Source organism: Oncorhynchus keta, unplaced genomic scaffold (assembly GCF_023373465.1).
Source record: "Oncorhynchus keta strain PuntledgeMale-10-30-2019 unplaced genomic scaffold, Oket_V2 Un_contig_5916_pilon_pilon, whole genome shotgun sequence".
In the NCBI taxonomy this organism is placed as follows: domain Eukaryota; kingdom Metazoa; phylum Chordata; class Actinopteri; order Salmoniformes; family Salmonidae; genus Oncorhynchus; species Oncorhynchus keta.
This window is the reverse complement of record NW_026288583.1, coordinates 440,133-460,709: the sequence shown is the minus strand read 5'-3', so window position 1 is coordinate 460,709 and position 20,577 is coordinate 440,133. Positions and strand designations below refer to the sequence as shown.

Sequence of the window (20,577 nt, the reverse complement as noted above, 5' to 3'; positions counted from 1 at the left end):
GACTCGCAAAACTTAACCAATATTTCTGGTAAATCAGGAACTCTTTGACTAATCTGAAGCCCATACTATACAGCATCCCTCTCTTTCTTTTTCTCTTCATCTCCCTTCTCTCTTGTCTTTCTCTATCATTCTCTTGAATGATTCTAAGCATGGCAGTGGTAGGGAAAGAGCTGTCATACTGTAATTGACATTTGTGTGATGGACAATGCCGTGGCTGTACAAGCTGAGTCCTGTTGATTGAAGGCCCACTACTGCCAGAGCCTCTGTCTCTCTCTCTGACGCTCCCTCACAGCTGGGTAACAGATGACTGTGTATGAGCCTGAACCATACAGAACATATACAGGAAAGGAAACAATATATGCCTTTTCGCGCACAGGGGGATTAATTATGAAACATTTATTTCCTTATCAGTTTAAAGAGGAAAATAAAAAGCAGTTTCTTCTGAACGTGGTCCAAGCAAAATTTAGAAATCAGTGTGTGTGTGTGTCGAGCGCATGTGTGTGGAGCGTGTGTGTGCATGTGTGTTTGTTTATCTTTTCTAATTGTTTGACAATGCTTTAGGATCTAATTTTGGAGTTTGGCTTCTACTCTCCATTGCAACATACAGTGCATTTGCTACAGCCTGAGGAGTTAATTCAGGAATTTGCATACAGTGGAGTATTCTCATCCATCAGAGAGGGGAGGGGTCTCCTATGAACTACGGTTATCTGACCAACGAAAACTAAGGGTGGTGGTCAGCTTGAGTTTGAATTAGGTTCATGTAAATATTGGGCCACTTGACGTGGGTATTAAGTTTGTTCATACAGTAATTAAGTATGTTTTGGCAGTTATCACAAATGTGTGCTATCAAATGCAGTGCAATCTGTTTCCCCAATCCTGAAATTCGTGTTACTTTTTCCAGATTACATAATTGGGTAAAAGGAGAATGCTGCGCATACCTACCATGCTTAAGTCTTTCAGAGTGACAGGCATTTCTGATACTATGTGGAAAGGAGCTGGTGGAATAATTACAAACATGTTAAGGTCTGAATAGTTTCCCTGTAAATGATTTAATCAACGTTGGTATCCGGTGAATACCGGGGTTTAAAGTTACCTCAAAGTGCCTGTCAGGGCAGAAACCAGCGTCTGCTGTTTAAGCTTTGTGTTCATGCCTCCAAGCCCGGGAACAAAATTAAAACCCCAAATTAAATAGAAAATGTAATTAGGCAGAAAATGCCTGGCCTCTGGCTTTGTGGCCTGTAATGACTGAGTTTGGAATGACACATAAACATTCTACAAACTGAGGCCTTTGACTGAGAGCAGTTTCAAGAGTTCAGAATTGCAGACAGGCCCATTGAAACTCAATGGTAATTTCCCTTACTCAACTTGTAAGGGAAATTACGGATATTGTACAAACAAAATGAGTGAAGTAGTAAAATAAAACAATGTCCAAGGCTCTTCAGTTAATGTGTAATGTTATGTTCTGCCAACGACTACTGGTGTTATGGGGCAAAAGGCAGATGGACAATAAGTTAAAAATTACCACATGCGACCATTTATGATTGCATAGCATCAGTTACATAAGCGTTTAGCAGACACTCCTGTCTAGTGTGACCCAAATTTTTTGCATTCAATTTAGATAGGTGAGACAACCTCATTGCGAACCACTTCACCATTGTTGTCATTGTTGTCGTTGATTCTCAACAGGTATCGAACATATATGAAGCCGCGGTACAAGGTGGCCTACAAGATGGTGACGGACATGGAGTGGAAGTGTTGCCATGGTTACACTGGGGACGAATGTAGCGAGGGGCCGAGCGGAGGTTCTGGGACCCAGATTGCTACAGCCAGACCCCGGCCGAAACCCTCCCGACCGGGACAGACTGGAACCGGCACAGGTCACGGAGGACAGAATGGGGGAGACGGTGGGTGGATGTCTGTTTGTTCTGCTCCTCCTCTACGTCTCCCTCTTCTTCTTCTTCCTACTTCTGTCCTCCTCTATGTCCCCATGGCACTCCTCAAATGGTATACATGATGAATCTATAACTATATACAGTAGATTATATACTGTAATATAATGTGTTTGTGTTCCAGGGCGAGGAGACGGCGACAAGATGCGGCAGCTGGAGGACAAGATCCAGAGCCTGACCAAGGACCTCCATGACCTGCAGTCCACCCTGAGGGGCATGAATGAACGTTTCCAGGAGGAGATGCACAAACCGGGTTTCACCGGTGGCGGCACCAAGACCCCTGCGGACTCAGCCCAGCCCGAGATGAAAGAGACCATCCACAGCATCCAGACCAAACTGGACCAGCTGGACAACCGGACCCAGGCCCATGACAAGACCCTGGTCAGCATCAATAACCACCTGGTCAATGGGAATGCTGGCAGTGGGAATGATCTCGGGGGTGGCACTGGCGGCTCCTCTGGAGGCACCGGTGGGTTTAGTGGCGGGACGCTCAGCACGCTGAAAGAGGAGATCCTGAGAGAGCTGGAGAGGAGGGTGTCTCTGTCCTGCTCCTCCTGCCAGTCTGGGGTGGAGGACCTGCGAATGCAGCAGCAGGAGATCAGGGAGAGGATCCAGGTAATGGAAAAGCAGCTGAACGCAGTGGACGGACACTACCGCCAGAGCCTGGACGGCCTACGCCGGGAGGTCACACGCTCCCAGGGCTGCTGCAGCACTGTCACCGACCTCAAGAACAGGGTCACAGATGCAGAGAGAAAGATCAGCTCTGCGTCGGAGAACTACAATGTCATCCAGAACCGCCTGGATAAGGAGTTGGGAAGTGGAGGTAGTCATGGTGGTGGAGGTTTCGGAGGAGGTGGCTTTGGACCCGGTGGTGGCTTTGGACCCAATACTGACACCGGCTTACCCAAGGTTATAGAGGACAGGCTGGATAGCCGTCTGAACGACATGGAAAGGCGGTTGAACAGCACAGTGCAGCACACAGAAGAGAGCTGCACCTTAATAGAGAACGACTTGAAGGACTACTTCCACCGTGAGCTCGGTGATCTCCGGACCATGTTCCTGGACCGCTTCGAAGCCCAGGGCTACCGCATCGAAGACATAGAGCTGGACGTGGGCACCTTAAAAGACAGAGTGTTGGACCACGACAAGAAGCTGACCCGCCTGGAGAACTCTACGGCACTCCTAGACAAGAGTCTGACTGACTGTGGCTGTGGAGGATTAGGAGGAGGAGCTGGAGGAGTGGTAGAAGGTGGAAGAGGAGATGGAGGAGGAAGAGGAGGAAGTGGAGGAACATGGGGAACAAGAGGGAGAGGAGATGGAGGAGGATGGGGAGGAGCTGGAGGAGGAGCAGGGGGAGGAGGGAAAGGAGATGGAGGAGGAAATAAAGGAACTGGAGAAGGATGGGGAGGAGCAGGGGGAGCAGAGGAAACCGGAACTGGAGGAGTTGGAGATGGCGGAAGAGGAGGAATAGGGGGAACCGGAGATCGATGGGGTGGAGCTGGAGGAGACAGAGGAAATGATTACAACGGAGACTCTGTGAAGTCTATCACGTGGAGGGTGGTGGCTAATGAGGACGAGATCCGCCGCTTCGACACACGTATCAAGGACCTGTCCGTCTCAGGCGACTCGCTAATGGACAAGGTGGTAGACCTCAGCCACGACATCCGTAAAATCAAAGCCCTGACCGGAGACAATGGCGAGCACTTCAACCGCATTGTCACAGAGATCGAGACACTAGGTCGTTGCGTGGACGACTGCGACATCTGCGGAAGAGTGGAAGACGAGTTGAAGAAGCTGAAGAACCACACGCAGCACACTCTGAGCCGCTGGGAGAAGGACATCAACGCCATCTGGACACGGGTGGACTCAGACCAGAGCTCCTGTTCGCAGGTGTGCTCCACCCTGCAGGAGGAGGTGGGAAAACTCCAGGAGGAGGTGGACAAGTGTAGTGGCCAGTGTAAGATCCGCCTTGTGACCCCAACAACAGGTGGCGGAACTGGAGGAGGCCTGGATGACCCCCAGAAGCCTCTGGATGGCCACAGTGTGATTGGAGGAACATCTAACAACGGCCACCTCAAGTCCCTGCAGGGCGAGCTGTCCGAGGTCATCCTGACCTTCAGCTCCATTAATGACACACTGAGGGGCCTGGAGCACACAGTGCAGAAACACGGCAGCATCATCACCGACCTGGGCAACACAAAGAACAAGATCATCTCGGAGCTGGACAAGATCCAGCAGGACGTGACCGAGCACATTGAGGAGAGTCGCAACCACCTCGACGGGGTGGATCGTGATGTGCGCCGTTTCGAGAACACCCTGGTGGTGGAGATGGGTGACTGCAAGCGCTCTGGTGACGGCCTGGAGAAGAGGCTGTCCAAGATGGAGGGTGTGTGTGGACGGCTGGACGGCATCTCGGACTCGCTCCAGAAGATCAAGGAGGGGCTGAACAAGCATGTGTCGGGCCTGTGGAACTGTGTGAACGGCCTGAACGCCACGGTCATCTCCCACGGAGGGGTCATCAAGAACATCCAGACCACTCAGCTGGACGGGATCCACGGGAAAATCAAGAACCTCAATTCGTCCATCAGCAATATCCTCAAGGAGTTCCAGAACCTCTCGGAACAGGACCTGACTGGTGAGTGTGTTGACTTGACACTACATTCCTTCCCTTTCTCCCAGCTGTTTCAAAAGATATGATCTAGATCAGGGATGAGCAACTCCAGTCTTCGGGTGCCTGATTGGTGACACACTTTCCCTCCAGCCCTATAGCTAACACACCTGAATAAACTAATTGCAATCTAAACTGAAGACCATGATAATTTGATAATTGGAGCCAGGTGTATTAGCAGGACTGGGGTTGCCATTCCCTTGATCTAATGTAGGTATCTTCAGAAACTAAACAGTGCATGTTTTGGACATACAGAGCATGTTCATTTAGACATGATTTACATTGACAATGTTTGAGAATTTGTTGAGTTCATACTGATTCAATATGTTAAAATTAATGAAACCTATCCTCACTCACACATGTTTTGCTTTGTGTGCAGTTGGTTAGAGGTTTGAATGATACATTGCTTTTGGTAGAACTGTACAAAAACCATAATGTGTCTTAAAAACGCCAGGCTAACCTTGTCCTGTCTATACTAGACAAGTATATGAGACACAGCACAACCAGTTGATATATGAACACAATGAACAATGGTCTGTAAAGTTTAAATTGACACATTTGCAACGAAGTGTCAACATACAAATCGATGCTAGCTACAATACACACAGAGACCTATCAAACACCAACAAAGATGATTACAAAAACATTAATAATCCAGTAATTGAAACAAATGTTTGTAATATGTGAGTCTCACACATTCAATGGATTCAGCCTGCTATTAGTATGTGTATGTCTGTTAGTGTTATGCAGTCTTTCATAACTCTCCTTGAAGCTTCTCGGTCTTAGGTCTTAGTGTTAAAATAATACAATTATTCTGTGTCTGGTGGGAACATAGAAATATAAAGAGGACTTTAGATGGATGTAATTAATTTTAGCATGGACATTGCTAGTAGCCCTATCCACTCACTCCCCCTGTAATCCTGTATAAGAGTTGAAAATGGCAGATTTGTATCATTGATAATCACCTAAATTTACAGTAACATGCTATACATGACGTCAGAGCTCAGGTTCTCCACTTGTTGTCTGAGTGAGGGGAAATGCTGTAAATCAAGTTGATGTTTTCTGAAAGATGAGTCGTTGAGAATTATTATAAGTACCGCTTTGATGTCATACAAGCAAACCACACACCTGTGAGTCCAAATGGGCACTTCATATTTCTATATTTTAAAAGTCATGTAATTGTGTCAACATCTATGATCGCTATGTTTGAGCTACTGTTACAAAGATGACATACATTATACCCTGGGTTGTCCTGACCACAATTTTTGCCAGATTGTGAAGATAATTAGCCGTGGAACCCACACTTGAATGCACTTATGACTCCATTCTATGCGTGCCAAAATTACAATGTTTGTAAAATCATATTTTATAGAATAAGTGTTCAAATTATGCCCACTTGACCCAGATTGTGATTTATAATGGAATGTTTTTGGATTGCTTAAACAACAAAAATTCTGTGACGGTGGGGACGCAAACAAAAAACTATGAGTATGTTGCTTCAGTTAATCAATGGCAAAGGTAGGAGAGCTCAAAACAGCACCTTATAGACTTCCGGCAATGGCAAAGCTCTAACAAGTGAGTTGGAAGTTAAAACATCTCTTATCACCAAAACAAAAAATGCCAATCTTGCAGAGACTCAGACGAGGCATGTAATAGTGCTCTCCTCTGACAGCCCTTCTTGGGCCTCGGCGGATGCTAGCTCGGAAGAATCACCAGCATGATTCAGAATGGAGATTGACAAAGCTATAACAAAAATCCAAGAGACGCTTTCTGAACACCTCATCAAAATTGATATGCTGGTCGATAAACTCCATGAAGACCAGAAAGTCACAAAGGGACGAGTGACAAATACCATTCTGACCACTAGGCTGCCATCCTGGACGTCCGCAAGGATATGGAGCCAAAGTACAAGAAATTGGAAGACGCCATCTCTAAACTCGAGGAGAAATTCGACATTCACGAAAATGTCCAAAAGCGCTTGAATTTGAGATTTCCAGGTTCCCTGGGGGCTGTGGAGGGAAGAGACACCATCTCATTTCTACAGAAATGGATTCCCAAAATTCTGAACCTACCCCGTTCCGTGCACCCACTGGAAATTGAGAGGGCCCATCGCACTCTATGGAGGTGACTACCTGGCCCGGTTGCACATAGGGCATTTGTCATGAAATTTCTACGGTGCCAGGACACTGTCCGCATCCTCTGTCCTGCCCGAGCAAAGGGAGAGCTCAAGTACGGAGATGCCAGAATCATAATTTTTCCGGATCTTTCTCCCATACTACATCAGAGGGGGAGGGCTTTCTCCCCACAGATGAGGCTCCTGCAGCAGGCTGGCTTGGCATGCAGCCTGCGCTACCCGGTGACTTTGTGGATTGAAACCAAGAATGGTGAGCGCATATTTGACTCTGTGAAGATGGCTGAAACATACACGAGGAAAGAACTCCCTGACTTGTTCACTCCTACTACATCATGATTTATTGTCTTTTAACTTGTAGTAGATATAGATATAGTTGATAGTGACCTGTTAGAACATGAGGATACAGCAAAATGACTTATAGGATCGACTGGCTGGCACATCTGGCTGGCTAGATGGCTAGCTTGATAATGACTGGCGAGGTAACATTGGATCAAATCTAATGTTGGCTGTGCTATTTAGCCAGCTCGCTAAGTTTAGGCTGTGACTCTAGCTATAGCCACACTAATCCAGGTAGTTACATTTTTTCTGTATACTTTTACTTTACGCACAGAGGTACAGTCGGGTTTAGTTAAACAGTTACGTGGCTTTAGACTGGTTTGAAGCCTAACTACAATTGAAGTCGGAAGTTTACATACACCTTAGCCAAATACATTTAAACTCAGTTTTTCACAATTCCTGACATTTAATCCTGGTTACAATTCCCTGTTTTAGGTCACTTAGGATCACCACTTTATTTTAAGAATGTGAAATGTCAGAATAACAGTAGAGAGAATGATTTACTTCCGCTTGTATTTCTTTCATCACATTCCCAGTCGGTCAGAAGTTTACAAACCCTCAATTAGTATTTGGTAGCATTGCCTTTAAATAGTTTAACTTGGGTAAAAGGTTTCAGGTAGCCTTCCACAAGCTTCCCACAATAAGTTGGGTGAATTTTGACCCATTCTTCCTGACAGAGCTGGTGTAACTGAGTCAGGTTTGTAGGCCTCCTTGCTTGCACACACCTTTTCAGTTCTGCTCACAAATGTTCTATAGGATTGAGATCAGAGCTTTGTGATGGCCATTCTAATACTTTGACTTTGTTGTCCTTAAGCCATTTTGCCTCAACTTTGGAAGTATGCTTGGGGTCATTGTCATTTGCGACCAAGCTTTAACTTCCTGACTAATGTCTTGAGATGTTGCTTCAATATATCCAAATTTCTTACCTCATGATACCATCTATTTTGTGAAGTGCACCAGTCCCTCCTGCAGCAAAGCACTCCCACAACATGATGCTGCCACCCCAGTGCTTCACGGTTTGGATGGGGTTCCTCGGCTTTCAAGCCTCCCCTTTTTTCCTCCAGACATAACAATGGTCATTATGGCCAAACTGTTCTATTTTTGTTTCATCAGACCAGAAGACATTTCTCCAAAAAGCATGGTCTAAGTCCCCATGTGCAGTTGCAAACCATAGTCTGGCTGTTTTATGTTGGTTTTGGAGCAGTGGCTTCTTCCTTGCTGAGCGGCCTTTCAGGTTATGACGATATAGTACTTGTTTTACTGTGGATATAGATACTTTTGTACCTGTTTCCTCCAGCATCTTCACAAGGTCCTTTGCTGTTGTTCTGGGATTGATTTGTACTTTTCGTACAAAAGTACGTTCATCTCTTGGAGACAGAACCCATCTCCTTCCTGAGTGGTATGTAGGCTGTGTGGTCCCATGGTGTTTATGCTTGCGTACTATTGCTTGTACAGATGAACGTGGTACCTTCAGATGACCTTCAAATTGCTCCCAAGAATGAACCAGACTTGTGAAGGTCTACAATTATTTTTCTGAGGTCTTGGCTGATTTTATTTTTTGATTTCCCATGATGTCAAGCAAAGAGGCACTGAGTTTGAAGGTAGACCTTGAAAGACATCCACAGGTACACCTCCAATTGACTCAAATTATGTCAATTAGCGTCTAAAGCCATGACATGATTTTCTGAAATTTTCCAAGCTGTTTGAAGGCACAGTCAACTTAGTGTATGTAAACTTCTGACCCACTGGAATTGTGATACAGTGAATTATAAGTGAAATAATCTGTCTGTAAACATTTGTTGGAAAAATGACTTGTGTCATGCACAAAGTAGATGTCCTAACCGACTTGCCAAAACTATAGTTTGTTTACAAGAAGTTTACCCCGAATCCAAAAATAATGACCAAGAACCTGTAGTGGAGGCTTCATTAGATGAAGAAAAAGCTTTTGACTGGGTAGAATGGAACTACCTGTCACGTTCTGACCTTAGTTCCTTTGTTTTGTCTTTGGTTTTGTCTTTGGTATGGTCAGGGCGTGAGTTGGGTGGGTTGTCTATGTTAGTTTTTCTATGATTTTCTATTTCTGTGTTTGGCCTGGTATGGTTCTCAATCAGAGGCAGCTGTCAATCGTTGTCCCTGATTGAGAACCATATTTAGGTAGCCGGTGTTCTATTGTGTTTTGTGGATGGATGTTTTCCGTGTTTGTGCCACACAGGACTCTTTTGTTTGTTTTACGTTGTTATTTTGTATTTTGTAGTGTTCAGTTTTTTTCATATTAAAATGGACACATACCTCGCTGCAAATTGGTCCGACCTCTCTTACTCTTCATCAGAGGAGGACCTGTTTGAAGTTTTACAGAGGATGAATACTGAACCTAAGTATGTAGGTCTGATTAGATTCCGCTATGTGTGGCCACTTGGAGACACCAGTTAGACCTATCATTCAAACCCTTGTAATATTTTTTTTCTTATCTAGCACCTACTCCAAAATGGCAATTCATATTCTTATTATGTTACTGAGTGTATCCAGAATATTTTCAGATTTTGTTATTGACAAATGCTGTGAAAAGTATAGTAAATGTAAAATGCACATACAATCAACAGTGTAATTTTTGGAATCAATCTAATTTCCCCATAGTCTCCAAAGTGTTCTCTTTAATTGCTACCTTGGTCATGCATATGCTTTTTATAATTATTCTGTTGGAAACATTTCAATTTGGCCCTATCCATAAAGGCCAATTTCTTCTGGTGTATGGGGTTAAGGGCTTCCACCATTTGAAGTAGTAAACTGGGTGGGGATTCCTATTGATCGGGAGCGATGTATTCTTCTTCAAATTGTGTTGCCTATGGTTTGTAAATGGCTTTACGCAACAACACAAAAATATCACTGCCAATTTAGCAGTCAAAATAAATGAATGACACACTATATTTGGTTCAGGATCCAGCACTGCATGTGGCAGTAAATCACCAATATAAACTTTATGCTTTTTTTCAAACACAAAAGAAGAAGACACTTGACTATTTTAAAATGGCACCAGAGTGAATTTTGGTTTAATCACATTTTTGTCATTTAATAATTTGTTAATAACTAAAACTATAAGTTGACTTAAACTCTAGTCTAGTTTTAGTCACAGCCATTTTAGTCACATAATAGTCTGCATTTTTTTCTGTAAAATAATGACTATTTAGGCTACCTCTAACTTCTAACAAGTATTTTTCATCATAGTTATTGTTGACAAAATTAACACTGAATGGCACAGATACAAAGATGAGTCCTCTGTTTATGTGGTTGGAATTCAATTATATATTTGAATGAGAAAACTCCTCCACTGTATTGTTAACACAGTCTGGAATTTGTTCTATGTCCTGTGTCCAATAACAGGCAGTCTTTGGGTCAACACTGATTATTTCAGTTAAATATATGTAAATTAAGAAAGTTACATGTATTAATATTGTTGTCATTGCCTCCCACCACCCCAGGCCTGCCTGGTCCTCAAGGTCCCTCTGGGGAAAGAGGGTTCCCAGGCTTGCCCGGCCCCAAGGGGTCTCAAGGTAGGGACGGACCTGTGGGCAGGCAGGGAGAGAACGGGCCCAGAGGACCACCAGGTAACAGGAACCATATAAACCCTTCATAATACGTGTTAATGCTTCAGGAAGTGTTGTTTTGCTATATGTTGATGTTTGACATCAAATGACAATTTATTTTAAGTGCAAAGTCACAACACACTTTACAGAAAGAAAAAATAATAAAAATAGTAATGAATACTTAAAAACGAACATGGTTGAACAGTTTGAATTGGTCCAACTACTGAACTCATCTCTTCCTGTCTTCTTCATTCCAGGTCTCAAAGGTGAACAAGGTATGTTGATGTTTGTTTTAATCATTGCATTTGAGTCCTACTGTTGCAATGTGCTAATGCCTTCAACAGTGATGTGTGTTTCACCCCATTACATCAAAATAAAATGTTATTTATCACATGCGCCAAAATTCAACAGGTATTTTACAGTGAAATGTTTATGCAGTTTTAAGAAGAAAAAAAAAGTGTTAAAGTATTTACTAAAATGTAGTATTCTGTAGCATTCCCATCACAAAGGCAGTATAGCTGCGTCTGATCTACAGAAGATTAGCCTATTACAGGAAAACATCTTTCTCACTATGTTCCCTACACTTTATTTACCTTGCCATTTTGTCTGTAATGAACCGTGAAAATAGATTTCCTCATGTCAGAACAATGAAAAATCACATATGGTGTAGATAAAAATCATGTTCTCCCTCTACTCCTGCTGGGTTATTTTCTGAGACTTGATGTGATTTTGCCCGCAGGTATGCCAGGTGCTGATGCCAACGTGCCCAAGCTCTCCTTCTCTGCAGCTCTCACCTACCCCGTGCTCAACGCTGGCACCATCGTCTTCGACAAGATCTTTGTCAACGAGGGAGAGTTCTATGACCCGCGGACAGGTACTGAATTTGTATTTGTATTTATTTTTTATCCCCATTAGCTGCTGCCAAGGCTACTCTTCCTGGGGTCCGGCAAAATGAAGGCAGTAAAACTTTACATAACATTCATTACAGAATACACAACACACTAAGTGTGTGCCTTCAGGCCCATACTCCACTACCACATATCTACAATGCAAAATCCATGTCTACATGTTTGTATAGTGTGTATGTTATCATGTGTTTGTATGCTTGTGTCTGTGCCTGTGTTTGTGTTACTTCACAATCCCCGCTGTTCCTTAACCTTTTTGGGATAGGGGGCAGCATTTTCACTTTTTGAATGATGTCTGTGAAAATAACAGAACTCAAATGGCAGGCGAAAACCTGAGAAAAATCCAACCAGGAAGTGGGACATCTGAGGTTTGTAGTTTTTCGAAGCTTGGCCTACCGAATACACATTGAGATATGGATAAAGTTACACTTCCTACGGCTTCCACTAGATGTCAACCATGTTTAGAAACTTAAATGAGGATTCTACTATAAAGGAGGGGCTCATGAGACCTCTGAATCAGTGGTCTGGCATAGTGCCTTGGTCTCATGATGCGCGCTCCCAACAGAGTTACCTCTCGTTCCAGTGCATTTCTGAAGACAAAGTATGTTTTTATGTTAAAAACATTCTAAAGATTGATTCCGTACATCGTTTGACATGTTTCTAAAGGACTGTAATGGAACATTTCAAGTTTTTGTCTGGATGAAGTGCCTGCACCTCATGAAGATGGATTACTGGGCTGAACACGCTAACAAGAAGTGGCTATTTGGACATAAATGATGGAACTTTATGGAACAAATCAGTAATTTATTGTCGAACTGGGATTCCTGGGAGTGCCTTCTGATGAAGATCATCAAAGGTAAGTGAATATTTATGGTGTTGTTTCTAACTTTCTTGATTCCAAAATGGTGTATATTCCTCTGGCTGTTTTGGGTTCTCAGATTATGCTTTTTCTGTAAAGTTTTTTGGGAAATCTGACACACATTAAGGAGAAGTCTAACTTTAATTCTGTGAATAACAGTTGTATCTTATATAATTTGCTCTATTGGACTTGTTTAATGTGTGAAAGTTACATATTTCTAAAAAATATTTTTGAATTTCACATACTACTTTTTCAGCGGAATGTTGTCGAGAGAAAGGTTCTAAGGTGTATTTTTACTTGCTTTTTAATAGAAAGGCATTGTTGTTGTTTCGAGGTTGAATAAGTATACACAAACATGATCAGTGCATACTACTGATGCCAATGTATACTGTGAATTCAATCTGCATGTGAAGCAGTGGAGATTCCTCAGAGGACGAAGGTTAAACATTAAAATAGTGAAACATAAAAAAGTTATTATTTTTAGATAAAACTATACTAAATATATTCACGTCACCAAATAACTGATTTAAACACACTGTTTTACAATGGTCTACAGTAGCCTCAACAACACCCTCTAGGCAAGCACCATGGTGTAGACGGAGGACAGCTGTTTTCTGTCCTCCTCTGGGAACATTGACTTCAATACAAAACCTAGGAGGCTGGCTTTTCACCCAATTCCATAGACTTACACGGTAATTATGACAACTTCCAGAGGACGTCCTCCAACCTATCAGAGCTTTTGCAGCATGAACTGACATGTTGTTCATCCAATTAAAGGATGAAATAATTAATCTAGTACTGAAAGCATAAGCTATAGCTAGCTAGCACTGCAGTGTTGTGAGTAGTTGACTCAAAGAGAGAGAAAGAGAATAGTTGAACAGTTTTGAACAAATTAATTTCTTCAAAGGTTAAGGAAAAGCAGCAGAGAGAGATCGTTGTATTTTTTTTCTTCCTCTTGGCTTACCTTTCACTTACTTAGCTAATACAGCTAATTTAGTCTACTCAACAAACTGACTCAAACAGAGGGGAATGCTATGTACAGTGGGGAGAACAAGTATTTGATACACTGCCGATTTTGCAGGTTTTCCTGCTTGCAAAGCATGTAGAGGTCTGTAATTTTTATCATAGGTACACTTCAACTATGAGAGACGGAATCTAAAAAAAATCCAGAAAATCACATTGTATGATTTTTTTTAGTAATTAATTAGCATTTTATTGCATGACAGAAGTATTTGAGTCATCAGAAAAGCAGAACTTAATATTTGGTACAGAAACCTTTGTTTGCAATTACAGAGATCATACGTTTCCTGTAGTTCTTGACCAGGTATGCACACACTGCAGCAGGGATTTTGGCCCACTCCTCCATACAGACCTCCAGATCCGTCAGGTTTCGGCTCTGTCGCTGGGCAAAACAGACTTTCAGCTCCCTCCAAAGATTTTCTATTGGGTTCAGGTCTGGAGACTGGCTAGGCCACTCCAGGACCTTGAGATGCTTCTTACGGAGCCACTCCTTACTTGTCCTGGCTGTGTGTTTTTCGGGTCGTTGTCATGCTGGAAGACCCAGCCACGACCCATCTTCAATGCTCTTACTGAGGGAAGGAGGTTGTTGGCCAAGATCTCGCGATACATGGCCCCATCCATCCTCCCCTCAATATGGTGCAGTCGTCCTGTCCCCTTTGCAGAAAAGCATCCCCAAAGAATGATGTTTCCACCTCCATGCTTCACGGTTGAGATGGTGTTCTTGGGGTTGTACTCATCCTTCTTCTTCCTCCAAACACGGCGAGTGGAGTTTAGATCAAAAGGCTCTATTTTTGTCTCATCAGACCACATGACCTTCTCCCATTCCGCCTCTGGACCATCCAGATGGTCATTGGCAAACTTCAGACGGGCCTGTACATGCGCTGGCTTGAGCTGGGGAACCTTGCATGCGCTGCAGGATTTTAATCCATGACGGCGTAGTGTGTTACTTATGGTTTTCTTTGAGACTGTGGTCCCAGCTCTCTTCAGGTCATTGACCAGGTCCTGCCGTGTAGTTCTGGGCTGATCCCTCACCTTCCTCATGATCATGCCCCACGACGTGATATCTTGCATGGAGCCCTAGACCGAGGGTGATTGACCGTCATTTTGAACTTCTTCCATTTTCTAATAATTGCGCCAACAGTTGTTGCCTTCTCACCAAGCTGCTTGCCTATTGTCCTGTAGCCCATCCCAGCCTTGTGAAATTTTATCCCTGATGTCCTTACACAGCTCTCTGGTCTTGGACATTGTGGAGAGGTTGGAGTCTGTTTGATTGAGTGTGTGGACAGGTGTCTTTTATACAGGTAATGAGTTCAAACAGGTGCAGTTAATACAGGTAATGAGTGGAGAACAGAAGGGATTCTCAAAGAAAAACGAACAGGTCTGTGAGCGCCGTAATTCTTACTGGTTGGTAGGTGATCAAATACTTATGTCATGCAATAAAATGCAAATTAATTACTTAAAAATCATACAATGTGATTTCTGGATTTTTGTTTTAGATTCCGTCTCTCACAGTTGAAGCGTACCTATTCTGCCCTTGAGTTGCGTTCCAATGCAAAACTAGACAGATAGCTAACAACTAAGTCTTCAATAAAACTCCCAAGGCGTGACTTTTCTTGAATTAATATATTGAAAATGTTTATGTTGTGAAACTGCAAAATACAGAAAAGAATATACTTTAGTATTCAATTCACACCGACATACTGTAGCTGTACATTAAACATTTGAAGTTGCATAAATACAAAGCACGCGCTAAGGTACCATGCATCTGGCATGATGCCAAACCATATAGCTAATTGGTAACCATATGGTAATTGGCTCCTTTCATTACTCTAATAATGTATAACCATCTATGTAGAATAACAAAGCATATTACACTAGAAACAGTAACAAAACTACAGTATTGTATATTTTACAATTCGTTTGCATGACGCATGAGCAAAGTAATACTGCTAACGACATACATTAAAGGCATTGCAATTTGTGAGTAAATGCAACCAACATTGAGATGTAAGCAACTCTATCAATAACAAGATTATCATCATTAGCTAAATGCTTGAATCGAACTTACAAACAAATATTTTTCCAAGGCAGAAGCGTGACAAGAAATAACTACATTGAAAGACCTGCACCGTAGCGTTGTTTGTAGCTGCTTCTATGCGTGCAAAACAAATTCTGTACTTCCTGTTTGCGTCGTCTTTCTAAGTACCAGAAAGCGCCACTAGGGGGCAAATAACACCATTGAACACAATGAAAATCCAATTTAACCATTGTAATAAAATAATCTGTTACCTTCTAACAGGATGGCAGCACAGTACCTATGATAAGAATTACAGACCTCCACATGCTTTGTAAGTAGGAAAACCTGTAAAATCGGCAGTGTATCAAATACTTGTTCTCCCCACTGTATTCTAGCTAGCTAGCTAAGGCTATCCAATACTGCAACTCTTCAAAGTCAAAGTCAGCTTTAGGTTTTCTAAATTTATTGCCACCTGGGATCGCCGGTGTAACTGCTAAACGTCTTGCTGCACACTGTACTGCATGCATGTACACATGGATTGGATTGTGCGTTCACTAACGTGTTAGTTCTAGTTCGCTGACAACGATGTAGGCTCTGTAGCGGTTATGGTATGAAGGTTTGGCTTGGAGAGGTTTTTGCACCTGGTCACAGACAGTTGTTGTGTTGCGCAATGAGGTCAACAAGCAAAATTAAAAGGTGAGAGGAGGAGAGTGGGTAGATGCGAGAAGGAATTATACCACAAGCAAAGTGATTATGCTGTATGTGGCTGCTATGAAAGTGAACTGTGTGTGCAGGTGATCAGGGGTGTATTCATTCCACCGATTCTGTTGCAAAAAGTCTTAAATGGAAGCAAACGGAATTTGTCCAGCAGCAACTCTCGTATTAGTTGCAAAATGTTCCCGTTTTGCAACTGTTTGGACTAATGATTACACCCCAGATCAGCTGGATGCCGGCACGTGTGTGCAAGGTGGTATTAAATGTGTCACTGTCTTTCACCTTGATTATTTCAATTTGTCTCTCGACCTGTGCACCTACTTAAAAACATTCATTTGTAGGCTAGGTTGTAGTAACCTCATGATGGATATAGGGCAAATTCGAGTATCACGTAGTAGCCTAAACCTATCAAAGTTACATTGAGCTGGGTGAATGAAATATGAATGACAGTCATCAAATATGCTGTAATAGAAATAAGAAAAATCGTCCTCCCTAATCTGAAACGGCACTGACCGTAAACATGAACCTTCTACTCACAATGTACAGTAATTAGCTTGTCCATTGTTTTAGTTCATGTAGAATGAGCTAACTTTCAAACCAAGTTATAAGCCTGAACAGGCAACTGTTATTGCCTTCAACATCAGTGGAGTATGCTAAGCTAACTCTAACCTTTTCCTCTCTGTTTCTGTGTTCCCCAGGCATCTTCACAGCGCCCATTGATGGACGCTACTTCTTCAGCGCCATCCTGACGGGCCACAAGAACGAGAAGATTGAGGCGGTGCTGTCCAAGTCCAACTACGGAATGGCCCGGGTAGACTCCGGGGGATACCAGCCAGAGGGCCTGGAGAACAAGCCAGTGGCTGAGGCCAAGATCAACCCCGGCTCCCTGGCCGTGTTCAACATCATCCTTCCCCTCCAGGTTGGAGACACGGTCTGCATTGACCTCGTCATGGGCAAGCTGGCCCACTCTGTAGAGCCTCTCACCATTTTCAATGGAATGCTGCTGTACGAACAGATGTGAGCCAACGGGACAGCATCCCCTAGGCTCTCAAGCTGGAACACGGGAGAGGGAGAGGAATGGAGGGAGGGAAGAGGAAAGTGAGAAAGAAGAGAGGGGTTGGGGTTTTTACGCTCCGGAGCCATTTAGTCTCACAGTTTTATTTGACAACTGCTTTTGAAAGCAAAATGATCAGTCCAGAGAATGAGGTTAGACTGACTTTATATCGACTCGTGAAACATGGGAATGAAAGAGAACTAGGAGATGACGACAATGACAGAAAAGTGTTGTGTTTTTTCCTCCGCGTTTCATTCCTGGCCCTCTGGTGTTGTGAGACCTGATGAACTGCTTGAAAAAAACATAGGATATACTGTAGACTGCGCAGCAGCAGACTGAGTGATGTTTAGCTTGCCCAGCATTTGGAGAAGTGTTTTCACAACGAATTTGTACTACTGCAGGATTTGTATACGGTTATTGGTGTCTCCGTCTCCTTATTACTCACTCCAGGCATGGGGCTCGGAGTACAGTAGTCCTTCATGCACCAATACCGGCCATAAGGTCTCCTTGACATCCCACGTACCCCTTTGCTGCAAAGTGTTTCCCTGCCATGGAGCCAGACCCACAGTAAAGGTCTGAGGTTAACCTTAAGTAGTTAACCTTAAAAACCACGAATGAGAAATCAATTTCTTGATTTTCTCTAGCTGTTTTCTATTGTTCTACTGTTTTCTATGAGATTAATTCACACATTTTGTGATTGTTTTGATATTACCGTGCCCTTTTCTATCTCCTTGTATGTGTGTTCTGGTCTTTATACCCTGTAATGCCTTTGGCCCAGTGAATCCAAAGTTTGCCTGTGTGGATATTATTTTAAAGCTTCAGTACCTTTACTGGCAGGTTCCAAAGCATTTTCTGCGCCGTCCGTCACTTACCTAAAGCCTTCCGAAATGTCTGTGATACTTCCAGATTAATGAAAGAATGTTCCTAACTCAAAGCACAGCCTCAAGCCACAACCAAGTAGGAATTTACCTCAACCAGAGGGAAACGCTGCCTTTACACCACAGTACAGTAGGACCAAATGGGCTATAGCCCCTTTATTACATCAGTAGGGTTGCAAAAATCTGCAACATTTCCCCAAATTCCCAGGTTTTCCAGGAATCCTGGTTGGAGGATACCAGATGACCTTCTTGTTCTCTCCTGATTCCAGGAATCTTCTAACCAGGATTTTTTTGGAATACCAAGTTTTTTTCAACAAATGACAACACATTTCACTTCAACCTTACCCATACCAGATGCAATGTAGCAGGCAACGATATCAGAACAGCATCAGGACGTTATTAACCAGTGCATTAGGTTGGTAGGCTATTGGAGCATATGTTTATGTGTTCTTTACTTGGAAATTCAGCTTACAGATGATCAAATCAGACCTGGATTCTAATAAAATAACAAATCTGTGTATTTGAGTATTTTCTAATAATGTGGCCTGAATCAACTACTTATATTGCAAGTATTTGAAGGTATTTTCCAAAAAATAGCCTACTATTTGAAAGTACTTTCAAATACTATTTTAAAATACCTGGGTTAAATGCATCGGAGTATATTTGAGTCACTGACTGTGTCCGAATATCCATTCCTGAGTCCTAGATTGTAGGCCGTTTGAGTATGTGAAAAGAAATGCTTCGAAAATCAAGTATTGTTTAAATGCCAGGATGTAATACTAATTTTGTCTCTTCATCTAGTAGAATTCGATGCACACTTTTCCACAATGCATTGGAAGAGGTGGGTTGCGAATGATAGGCTCTCGTTCCCTTCAAGTAGCCAAATAACAAAACTAGACTTCTTAATTGGGCAGATGCAGAATAGCGAAGTTTCTGCGGTGGTGTTCAAATTATATGTTTTTTGTAGATTTCTGTTTTCGTATTCAAAAGGGTTTCTTATTTCTTAAGGGTTTCTTATTTTTGAATGTGTGGGAACCGGGGACTCGGGATGTGGCTGTGTTATTGATGTCATGTTAATCTGGCCTTTTGATTTCAACATATGGATTGTTTTAGTTTTGTAGACTAGTTTACTGATTGTATTATTTAATTTATGGGTCAAGCCTTTGCAGTTATTCTTATCTCATTCCCAATGATCAGTGTTTTAGTTTAATATGTTGCTGTCCAGCGGTTCAGAATTTGTGATGCACCCGACTGTCCACATTTTTCTGTGCAATAGTCTTTTGATTTGAACATCTGAAGAGTTTTGGTGTGTGCACTAGGCTATTTGATATAATTTATATATGTTACAGCACTTTGGTTTCACTACTAAATATGTTGAAATGGAACCAGTCTTCAGTCTTTTTTAAATAGGATAGATGGGCGATATGGGCTACGATATAGGTCGAATGTGATAGCCTGAGTAGGCCTATAACTCCATTCCTATTTTATTCAGAGTTTAGAGAAATTAATAAAATTGGAAATAAGCTATTATCAGGCTTGAAATGCGATACGTCTATTGAAAAGAATACACCCTCATTTGGCCCCGCCCCACCTTCTCAGCCAGCGTTGCGGCCGTGGCATACTTTTTACTAAACGGTACGTGCTAAATAGTATGCAGTTTAAGTATGTAGTACAATAGTATGGGTATTCAGACACAGCCAGTGTATTTGAGAATTTTCAAATACATGTCAATACTTTCCAAGTGTATTTCCAAATACCTTCCAATATTCAACTACTTGTCTTTTCAAATAAAACATATCTGAATACTTACTTTGAAATGTATGTGAAATAGTATTTGAAATATTATTTGAACCCAAAACTGTATCAAATGGATACCAACATGTTTCGCAGAGATGTACACCATTACAATCAAATACATGGAGTTTTTTTTATTTTTAAATATCACTATTGGAAGACGCTGTATTTAGTTGAGAAGTTGCAATATTGCTCCCCTGTGCCTTTGAGTATTTATCCACTTCAAACAATCAATCAAATGTATTTATAAAGCCCATTTTACATCAGCCGATGTCACAAAGTGCTTGCTCCTATCTGACCTCCGTGCCTGTTATTGCTAAAGGAATCGGTTTACTCAGTCTATGAAGTAAGTCATGAATAACTGGTTATACCACATGCCAATGAAAGCAATGCTAGGTATTTAAGATCTTCTTTTTACAACTCCTCCCTATAGTCCAACCTGTTACCTTGAATTTGTGATTTTGCGACACATGTGGTTCAAATAAAGATATAACATTTTACACAGCCCTGCCCTCTCCATAGGAGTTTCGGATTCACTCGCTGCTCAGAGGGTTATGACTCTAATCTAGTGGGAAAGGAGTGAGAAAGGTGACGATGTCATGTTTTGTGATGTCATCTGTCTAGTTTGAGCAGACCTCTTGGTACTTTGCTCTTGTGTGATTGCTGTG

The 20,577-nt window shown here is 42.4% G+C and overlaps 1 protein-coding gene across 1 annotated transcript in view; it reads left to right on the top strand.

Annotated features, from left to right (window-relative positions):
* The window catches only part of LOC118362221 (EMILIN-1-like), an 85,307-nt gene extending 65,383 nt beyond the window's left edge, over positions 1 to 19,924 (top strand). Inside the window, exons 3-8 of the mRNA XM_052510624.1 lie at positions 1,687 to 1,904; positions 2,074 to 4,584; positions 10,564 to 10,689; positions 10,926 to 10,943; positions 11,408 to 11,542; positions 16,882 to 19,924. Of these exons, the coding sequence (XP_052366584.1) occupies positions 1,687 to 1,904; positions 2,074 to 4,584; positions 10,564 to 10,689; positions 10,926 to 10,943; positions 11,408 to 11,542; positions 16,882 to 17,204 (3,331 nt within the window). The 3' untranslated portion in view covers positions 17,205 to 19,924. The remainder of the gene's footprint in view (positions 1 to 1,686; positions 1,905 to 2,073; positions 4,585 to 10,563; positions 10,690 to 10,925; positions 10,944 to 11,407; positions 11,543 to 16,881) is intronic.
* Positions 19,925 to 20,577: the final 653 nt, after the last annotated feature.